General features: G+C 39.7%; 1 protein-coding gene across 1 annotated transcript in view; it reads left to right on the top strand.

Annotated features, from left to right (window-relative positions):
• The first annotated feature begins 387 nt into the window (after positions 1-387).
• The window catches only part of LOC102858352 (membrane protein FAM174A-like), a 27,303-nt gene continuing 16,691 nt past the window's right edge, over positions 388-10,999 (top strand). The window contains exon 1 of the mRNA XM_006902448.1: positions 388-815. Coding sequence (XP_006902510.1) covers positions 388-815 — 428 coding nt within the window. The remainder of the gene's footprint in view (positions 816-10,999) is intronic.

The raw sequence follows: 10,999 nt of genomic DNA, 5'->3' as shown, positions 1-10,999 counted from the left end.
TGTCTCTTGCGGTTTTGCTACTCGACTCCACCACCACTACTTCCGCTAAGTATTAGGGACTTGAGCACATCCTCCACCTACTGAGGTTCCTTTTTTTCAGCCAAACCCCATTGCTGAAGGACCAGCGTGTTGACGTCATTGAGCGCGCCCGGCCCCTACCTGTTAGCAACCAAAAGCGTCCGTAACAGCAGTGGCTGATGAGATGTACGAACTTCCGGTTCTCTCGGTGGCTGCTGCTGCTGCTATCGCTTTTACCATCTGCTACCGCCGGGCCTTAGGCCAGGATTTGATTACTCCATTCTGGTCCTTCCGTGCGCTCATGGGCCCTCCTGGAGCCAGGGCGGCAGGCCGGGCCGCTCTGGCCCATTAAGAGAGCGTCCTGGGACAATGAAGGCCCCGCACTGCTGCTACATCTGCAGCCTCCTGATCCCCGTCTCCTTGCTGCTACTGCCAGCACTTAGCGGACCTATGGCGGTACTGCTGGCGGCTGAGGCCGCGCCGGGCCCCGGACCACCGAACCCTGTGCTGCGGACCCTGACACCGCTGCCGCTGGGCTCCACCGCTTCCCAGCCACCGGGTCGTGCTCCAGTGGATGTCACTGGGCCGCGGGGTGCCGAGGGCGGCAATGGTAGCACCCCCCGGGCCGGGCTGGTGGGAGAGGATCATGCAGAGAAGGCCAGTGAAGGATCAGCAGTGAGTGGCGGCCTCGCTGTTAGCCCTAATCCCAGCGACAAGCCCATGACCCAGAGAGCCCTGACTGTATTGATGGTTGTGACTGGCGCTGTACTCGTGTATTTCGTCGTCAGGACTGTCAGGTGAGGCAGATTCCCAGTAGGGCTCCCAGGAGGACCTGAAAGGAGCGGTCTATTAACCTAGCCTCCAGAAAGATTTCTCCAAGACGTTATGACCTCCTCCAAGTCACCGGTAACAAGTACCTACCCGAGTTAGAACATGAGCTGTGAACTTAAACCTTAGTGGAAAAGGCTATGTTAAATATTAGCATGAAAGTAGTGGCTCTATTTTTTTTTTTAATTAGAACTACATGGAAATAGTTGTTCACTCTGAGTGGAAGTAGCATGTAGAATCACTTTAACGTCTTCCTCTTTATCTTGCCATAACTTTGTACTCCTTGTAGTGTGTACCTAAATTTTTTTATAATTCTTTAGAATACAAATTCTTTAAGGCCAGAATTGCTATTTAATCACCCTCCTTGGTCCTTTACACAGTGCTGTCACTTAATAGGAAATGGGTATTTATTTGAGCTTGTTAATAGTAATGTAGAAGTGTCTTCTTACAGCTATGTTTCTAAAACATAAAATTTCAAAAGAGTCCTTAACAGAGAGATATGTTTTAGTATTGGTCACTCATCTATCATCAACCACTTCACTTGTACCATACACACTTTCTTATATTCTACCTTCTTTTTAATTAGAAAAGTGGTGCTTTTTGTATTAGAGTCAACCCACTGTATTCGTTCTGTTTCCATTATTGAGACAAGATTATTAATTCTGCATGGCACAGAATTTTCAAAGCAAATGTTATCTACTCTGTGGTAAAGTGGGGGATTGATACTAAAGCGGAAGTGGAAAATGATGTTAGAAATAATGATCCAGTTTTTTTTTAAACTTGAGTCAATATTTAGTATTCTAACAAATCTATGAGTATATCTCATTTAAATTTATATATAAATATATGTATTGTTATGGGTAGGTGCTTTACATACAGCCCTTTTAAAATGAATTCATTTATGAAGGATAATTCTCAAAGTAATTTAAAGTTTATTTTTTTAATAAAAGAGGCTATTTGCTAAAGATACTGTCATCTTCAGTGACACAGTTAGCCTTTATGCGTGATGAAACTTGCCCAGAAAGATAAAGGTAAAATGATTTGGCTTGTTCCACATAGAGTTTGATCATATTATTCACTTGGACAGTCTGCTGATTATTTTGAGTTGTTTGAAGGTATCTGTGTATGTTTGTATCTATCTCTGTATCTTTCTCTTTCTCTTTGGGCTACTCAAAGGCATATACTTTGAACCCACTGATTGCTCTCTGGGAGATAGGTATTCTCCTTCCATCTGATAAACTGCCTCTGAAAACCTGCTGGAGGGTCAGCTAATGGGTTGGTTCTGACTCAACAGTACTCAAGCAAAAACAACAGCTAGATAGATAGATATCTTGTTGTGTACCATCCATTTGGAACTGACTCATACCTGACCCTCCAGCTAATTATCAGATACTAAAAATTGCGTAACAGAGGATTGCTCATTTTTCTCCCATAGTTTAGCTGGCACATTCAAACTGCTTGCATTTTGGGTTGGCAGAAGAACTCTTTTTTTCTTTTTAAATTGTTACTAAATTTTATTAGTTTTAATGAACATTTACAGAGATTTTGGGTTTTCATTCATTGATTGCTGCACTGTTTTCTCTACCCTCCTCCCCAGTTCATTCTTCTTTCCCCTCCCATGTCTGTTTTGATTGTCCAATTGCCACAGTGCTTTTCAAAGCCAGTTCTGATTAGTCTCCTTTGTCAGTGTGTCCTTTGCCATTCCCTATCACTCCTCCCTGAGAGAGACTTCACCCTGATTCATAAGGAAAAGGGGATGGCGATCTTCTCTCACTACTCTAAAGGGCCCCTTTGGCAGTAGGAAACATGTAGACTATTATGGGGATTGATTTTGGAATTTAGATGCACTGTTATGAATTGTGCTTAGCCATACATGTTCATATCCTTGAAGATGTATCATGGAAGTGTTGCAGCCTAGAAGACACAAATTTAACAAGTTAAAAGTACATGAGTCAAAAATTAAAAAGCAATGATATTCTGAGTAGAGGTTCTAGTAGTGGCACAAATCAAGTTACAGAGGAAAGGTGGTTCTTACAATAAAAGGCCTATAGATTAGCACTTTGTCTGTTATAGTGTAGAGGTGAGGAACCACAAGATGTAGAGGCTCAGCTATGTCATTTATGCTTCTTAAGTCCTGGAGCAAATTCCATCTACCACTGGATTGTTTTACAACTCGGAGGTTCGCATGCAAGCTAGAGGTGAAGTAAGGAACTGCTTATGAGGTTTTCCGTCCATTCCAACAACTAAGAAATAGTGAGAAGAGTTGGGACCTCAGAAGGCTTTTAGGACCAATTAGTAGGCTCTGTGTCCAGGAGAAAATGAATATACTTACCAGTAATGTTAATGCTCACCCACAGCTCTTCTGGGAGGATCTAAATGGCAGCAGAACTCTTTACCACTAGGTAAGGCGTTTTAGACCATCAAAACTCCTGCCAATGTCTGTATCTATATACCTGTATCTTACTGTCATTTCATCAGTTCTGATTCTATGATTCTGTACAACAGAACTGCGCCATAGAGTTTCTAAGGCTGTAAATCATTACAAGAGCCTATGGAGCCACTAGTATATTCAAATCTCCAACCTTTCACCAACAAGGTGAACACACACACGCACACACGTGTACACACACACACACACACACACACAAAAGATGTCTGTGTCCTGACTTAGAACCAATCTTTTGCTAAATCAAACTATAATGCTGAAAATACTATATGTTGAATAAAAGCATGATTGTTATGTTTCCACCATTCTTTAATAAGTAAACAAGGATTTATATTATCCATTTAGTTATATGCTATTAATTATTGTTAATAGTAACAAAGGTTTGATATACTCCCTGTCATGTAAGTAAAATTATTTCCTAGGATCAATCAGGAGAATAAATAGGTTCATCCTAGAGAGGGTGAAGCCAGCCTGCTCCTTGGAGGCAAGGATTCTAAAGATTTGTCTCACATATTTTGGACATGCGCGGAGTACCCAGTCCTTGGAAAGGGACATCATGCTTGAGAGGGAAGAGGGACAGCGCACAAGAGGAAGACCCTTTATGAGGTGGATTGATTCAGTGACTGGGGTAATTGGAGTGGGGTGAGACCAGCCTGCTCCTTGGAGGCAGGGATTCTGAGGTTTCATCTGACATACTTTGGGCATGTTACAAGAAGGGACCAGTCCTCAGAGAGGAACATCAGGCTTGGAAGGATGTAGGGACAGAGAAAGTAAAGAAACCATCAGTGAGATGGATTGATTCAATGGCTGGGGTAATGAAGGTAAGTGTGTCAGAAACAGTAAACTTGGCACAGGATAGAGCAGGTTTCGGGGCTATTCATACAGTTATTATGAGTCACAAGCAACTTGACAGTACATAACAACACAACAGTATCAATATTAAAGTATTACAAAAATGTAATAAGATTTATTTTTAAAAAATACATCATTACTATTTGGTTCTGACCATTCAGTTCTAACTTTTGGAGCCACCTGATATGACAGGATAGAACTCCTCCATAGACTTTTCTTGTGTATAATCTTTATGGAAGCAGATCACTAAATCTTTCTCTTGAAGAGCCTTTCAAACCAACAAGTTTTTGGCTAGCTGGCAAATTGTGCCACTAGATTTTTTATTATTTTTTCTTTAATATAGACCATGTGAGTTCACATCTCTAAGGAGTTAACATGTAAAGCTAAGGTTTCAGTATTAATGAGAACCAACAAAGAACAGTGGGAAAGCTGCTTTATCTATAAACACGAGTAAAGGATAGAATTACAGAAATTACATTGGTTAGGTGTTTTGTTTTCCAAACTATTTCTTTACTCTTTTCCCCTATTACTATCTACTTCAAGGAGCATTGGTGGGCTAATGGTAAGGAGTTATTTTGCCAACCCAAAAGTAAGAATTTCGAATCCACCAGCTGCTTCATGGAAGAAAGATGGATAGTCTCTTCCTATGCAATGAAATGCTGGTAAATCAGCTATGCTTGGTCAGTTTTGATTGGAACGTAATGATTTGGGTTGTTGAATTTATTTATCTCTATACTATTACTTGTAAAGGTTATACACATGGATTTCACCTGATGGTATGCATAGGAATCAGATCGATTACATCTGTGGAAAAAAACCACTGGAGAAGCTCAATATCAGCTGTGAAAACTAGGCCAGGGGCTGATTGTGGAACAGACCACCAACTAATATGCAAGTTCAAGTTGAATCTGAGGAAAATTAAACTGAATCCACAGGAGCCGAAATATGACTTTAATTTCATCCTACCTGAATTTCTGAATCATCTCAGGAACAGATTTGAGGCCTTGAACACTGGTGAGCGAAGACCAGATGAATTGTGGGAGGATGTTAAATGTATCATTCAGGAAGAGTGCAAACAGTCATTACAAAGACAGAAGAGGAAGAAAAGAACAAAATGGATGTCAGAAGAAACTCTGAAGATTACACTGGAACGTAGAGAAGCCAAAGCTCAAGGAAGAATTCAAGACACTAAAGAGCTGAACAGAAGATTCCAAAACGCAGCACAGAATGACAAAGCAAAATACTACAATGAAATGTGCGAGGAGCTAGAGTCAGAAAATCAAAAGGGCAGAACTCGTTCAGCATTTCTTAAGCTCAAGGAACTGAAGAACAAATTCAAACCTCGAGTTGCTGTAATCAACGACGCTTTAGGCAGAATGTTAAATGATCCAGGAGGTATCAAAAGAAGATGGAAGGAATATACTGATTCATTATATCGAAAGGAGTTGGCAGATACAGAAGAATTTAATGAAATAACATTTGAGCAAGAGTCTATGGTGTTGAAGGAAGAAGTTCAAGGTGTTTTGAAGGAAAGAGCAAAAAATAAGGCCCCCAGAGTAGATGATATACCAATTGACGTATTTCAGCTAACAGATGCTGCCCCTGATGTGCTCACCAAGTTGTGCCAAGAAATCTGGAGAACAACCACCTGACCAACTGACTGGAAGAGATCTGTATTTGTTCCCATCCCAAAGAAGGGTGACCCAACTGAGTGTGGAAACTACAGAACAATATCATTGATTTCACATGCAAGCAAGATTATACTGAAGAGTATCCAAAAACGACTGAAACAGTCCATCAGCAGAGAACTGCCAGAAGTTCAGGATGGGTTAAGGAGGGGTTGTGGTACTAGCGATATTGTAGCTGATGTTAGATGGATCTTAGCTGAAAGCAGAGAATACCAGAAAAATGTCTATCTGTGTTTCATTGATTATGCAAAGGCATTTGACTGTGTGGATCATGACAAACTGTGGCTGACTCTGAGAAAATGGGAATCCCAGAACATTTAATCATGGAATGCGGACCAAGAGGCAGTCATCAGAACAGAGCAGCGCAATACTGCATGGTTCAAAATTGGGAAGGGTATACGCCAGGGATGTGTCCTATCTCCATACCTTTTCAACCTATATGCAGAGCAGATTATCCAAGAGGCTGGGCTCTATGAGGAGAAGTGTGGTGTTAGGATTGGTGGAAGATCTATCAACAATCTGCGTTATGCAGATGACACAACCCTGCTTGCTAAAACTGAGGAGGACCTCATGCACTTGCTGCAGAGGGTCAAGGACTGCAGCCTTCAGAATGGACTGAGGCTCAATGTCAAGAAGACAAAGATTCTCACCACTGGACCAATCGGTAGCATCAGCATGGATGGTGAAGAGATTGAAATTGTTCACAGCTTCAGTTTGCTCGGCTCCACAGTCAACACTCTTGCCACCAGCAGCTAGGAAGTAAAAGAACGTATTGCGTTGGGAAAGTCTACTGTTAGGGACCTCTCTAAAGTACTGAAGAGCAATGGTGTCTCTCTGGAGACTAAGGTGTGCCTGATATAGGCCATAGTCTTTGCAATCAGCTGTTATGCATCAGAGAGTTGGACAATGACTAGGGAGGATAGAAGGAGAATTGATGCCTTTGAGCTGTGGTGCTGGAGAAGAGTATTGAATGTACCATGGACTGCCAAGGAAACAAACAGATTCATCCTGAAGAGGGTTAAACCAGGCTACTCCTTGGAGGCAAGGATTCTGGGGCTTTGTCTGACATACTTTGGACATGTTGTAAGGAGGGATAGGTCCTTGGAGAGGGACATCATGCTTGGGAGGGTGGAAGGACAGCACAGGAGGGGAAGACCCTCTATGAAGTGGATTGATTCAGTGACTGGGGTAATCGGGATGGGTGTGTCAGAAGCAATGCGATTGGCACAGGATAGAGCAGGGTTTAGGGCTATTGTACATAGGGTCGCTATGAGTTGCAAACGACTCGACGGCACATAACAACAACAACATACTAATACTTAATATATTTTTAAATTATGTATTTTAACTAAAAGTTTCCAGTGAAGCAAGTCTGGTTTTTATTACCAATACTAGAAAACTTTTATTGCTTGGCTTAAATAAATACAGCATAACTTTTTGGTTCTCAATGTGTGGACCTGCCAATCCTGGAGTAAGGAAATCCCTGAGACCTCTTCAGAAGATCTGATGAAAACAGATACAAAAGCTCAACAGTTTAAATGCTGTGCCAGAAGATATAAAATGCCACCCTTCTCAATGGGTTTTATTTTTACTTTTCCAGATGAAAGTTACTTGCATAAGAAGCACTAGTAGCAGAACAATTCATTACTTGGGTATTAATGAAAAGCTTGACTGTTCAAACTTAACCTAGCGCCACTGTGAGAGAAATACTATCTAGACTTTGTGGCTAGCTATTCCTGGAAAGGTCACAGCTTAGAAAATGCTGGGACAGTGTCTCTGTCACATGGAATTTTTGTGAGTTATAATCAACCAAGTTGGACCTAATATGGTGTAAGGCTATGATGCTAACATATAATAGATATGTTGTTTGTTTAAATCGGTTATTTTTAAATTTTATATTTTTAAATTCTCTCAGTTTTCATTAATAATACATATGATTGTTATGTATATAATTCATATTTTTTTAAACAAAAGATATTTAAGGTCTTTAGTCAATTTTTGCAAATATAAAGAAATCCCAAGAGTAAGAATCTTGAGAACTACTGGTATAAATAATAATATTTGAAGCAGATATGATTGATTTATTTAGGTCATCAAGTCCAAGACCCTGTGTTAACAGAAGATCACAAAATGCTTGGGATCTCTTGAGGATGTACTAACACCAAACTGAGACTTTCATCTTCATATATTTTTTTTTAAAAAGGTTAAACAAAATTGTTGTTATGTGCCATCAAGTCGCTGCTTGTGACTCATAGCGACACTATGTACAAGAGCCTTAAGCCCTGCCCTATCCTGTACCAACCTCACCATCTCTGACGCACTTACTCCCACCACCACAATCACAGAATCGATCCATCTCATTGAGGGTCTTCCTCTCCTGTGCTGCCCCTCCACTCTCTCAAATATGATATCCCTCTCCCACGACCTCTTTGCAACATCCCCAAAGTATGTCAGACAAAGCTTCAGAATCCTTGACTCCAAGGAGCAGCCCAGCTTCACTCTCTCCAAGATAAACCTGGTTTGTTCTTCTAGCAGTCCATGGTATGTATAGTCAGCACTCTTCTCCATGGTATGTATACTCAACACTCTTCTCCAGCATCATAGCTTAAAGGCATCAATTCTCTTTCTATCATCCCTAGTCACTGTCCAACTCTCTGATGCATAGCATGCAATTGCGAAGACTATAACCCGAATCAAGTGCACCTCGTCTCCAGCCTGACATTGCTCTTCAGTGCTCTCAAGAGCTCCGTGATAGCTGACTTTCCCAGTGCAATTCGTCTCTTGATTTCCTGGCTGCTGGTACCAAGAGTGTTGACTATGGAGCCAAGCAAACCAAAGCTGTTAACACGTTGCCACAAATGACGTCAAATATGTTTCTAAGCGCGGTCGTCAGTTTAAAAAGTGTGTGGCAGTTAGCTATCTCAGTCTCTACCATTCATACTGATGCTGTCAGTTGGTCCAGTGGTAAGAATCTTTGTTTTCTTGATGTTGATCTTAGAAAAAAAAATACTTTTTTTTCTTGTTATACAATTGAAGATGTTTATTGCTGTCTGTATAGTTATAGATATCTGGTATGTCTCAGCTTTATGATCCATATACTTTGTGAAATACGGGCTTTATTTTAAATTTTTCTGGAATGTGCCTTCATTTCCCATCCCCCTTTTGCTTCCACTCTATATAATTAGGGATATAACTGAGTATTGCATTTGATTTTCTGTTTTCAATTCTATGCTGATTAAAAGGTATAGTCTTTTCAATCAGATTCTATTAGATGGCTCAGTAACATGTTACATGTGTTAACTGTCATATTCTGAACCATAGCTAAAAAAACACACACGCCAAAACCTGAATTCTTTAAACAACATTTAGTGTATCCATGCAGTCCATGATCTAAAATCACTTACTTTGAGCATGTGACCAGGAAGAACCAGTCCTTGGAGAAGGAAATTGTGCTTTGAAGGGTAGAGGAACAGCACAGGAGAGAAAGACCCTCAAGATGGATTGACACGGTAACTGGTACAATGGAATTAGATGTGCTAGAGTCAGTGAGACTGGCTGAGGATAGGGGACAGTTCAGAACTAATGTACATAGGGTCGCTATGAGTCACAAGCAACTCAATGGCACATAGCAACAACCACCTAATATGAAAAGCTTGATTAATGCTAACAAGATCTGGGTAATATTTAAAACTGATAATTTTTGCTTCTAAATTGTGATTTTTCATCTTCATTTTAGTATACTAGTATACAAATAGCACTTGATTTTACAAGCTAGTATCTTTATTTCCCTAATAGGAAACTACACTGAGAATATTTTACTTGTAAAATGTTGTTACAACATTCTCCATGAAAATGCAAAATTGTTTTGTTGTAATACATTGGTAATATGGTATTAAAAGTAACTCCTTTAGCATCTGAAGTATTCCAAAATGCAATCACAGTCTCTGTGTTTTAAAAAAAGAAAAAGTATAAGCACAAGAAACATAGTAGGAACATCTTAAATATCCTAAAATTAATTATTGAGGCTCCTTCTATGCTATATTCATAATTCTATCTCCAAGTGCTAAGCATGATGTTTAATATGTGATAGTCTGCAAATAAGCAGTTCCTTAATGGAAAATGTTGTTAGGTGCTAGCAAGTAGATTTGGAGCCATGACTGTTCCTGTGTACAACAAAGTGCAGCACTACCCAGTTTTATATCATCGTCACTCTCCATACTATGCTTAAACCAATTTTTTCTAGCACTGTGTCAGTCTATCTTATTAATAGTCATCGTCTTCTTCATTGACCCTCTTCTTTACCAATCATCATTTTCTTCTCTAGGAAATATTTCTTTAAATTGTTCTGTAGTTTTGTCTGAACTTACTTAAAATATGTGCACACTCTATTTCCCATTTAGTTACTTAAAATAACCAATTTAAATAATACTGCATATAGAGATCTCTAGAGTATTTGTGGAAACTGATTGAAGAGGCCATTACCAAAGTACTTTTCTGTTTACAGTATAATATTTTTGTTGAATGTTAAAACAACCAAATTTCACTATTTTAAAAACTGAATTAGTATTTATTGGTCAAATCAGAATAAGGCTAAAATAATTTAAAATGCTACGTTGCCCTTCTCCCTCCCCTCCTCTGAAGATTTTACTAATTTTCCAGACATTATCAAGCAGTGATAATATTTAAAAGCAACTTTTATTTATCTCATCATATATATATGTACCTTGATTCCTCCTGGAGCAAGTTAATGAGTTTATATAGCATTATGAATTAATGTAGCATTTGAAATTATACTCTCTCTTTGCTGATATGAAACTTGCTTTAGTAAAATGTTTTTATAAATATAAAGTATTTTAAGTGCTAAGTTAGCTATATTGTCAAGTGCTAAAATGCCAGGCGGCCTGGCAGTCAGATACGGTGGTAGTCAATGTGAAGTGAAGCTTCTGCAGTTGACTCTTAAACTTTATAAAAACAGAGTGTTTTAACTTCTCTCCCCCATCCCCCAGTGCCTTAGTATAGTGCTCGTACCCAGACATTTAGTAAATGGTTGGATAAATGTAGTTAGTCTGATTGTTGTTGTTGTTGTTATGTGCCGTTGAGTCGCCTGCGACTCATAGCGACCTTATGTACAACAGCCCTAAACTCCGCTCTGTCCTGTGCCAATCGC

This window comes from Elephantulus edwardii, unplaced genomic scaffold (genome assembly GCF_000299155.1).
Source record: "Elephantulus edwardii isolate Elephantulus edwardi_28Jun2011 unplaced genomic scaffold, EleEdw1.0 scaffold00413, whole genome shotgun sequence".
NCBI classification, from domain to species: domain Eukaryota; kingdom Metazoa; phylum Chordata; class Mammalia; order Macroscelidea; family Macroscelididae; genus Elephantulus; species Elephantulus edwardii.
Note: the sequence above shows the minus strand (reverse complement) of the source record. Positions and strands in the feature narration are given on the sequence as shown.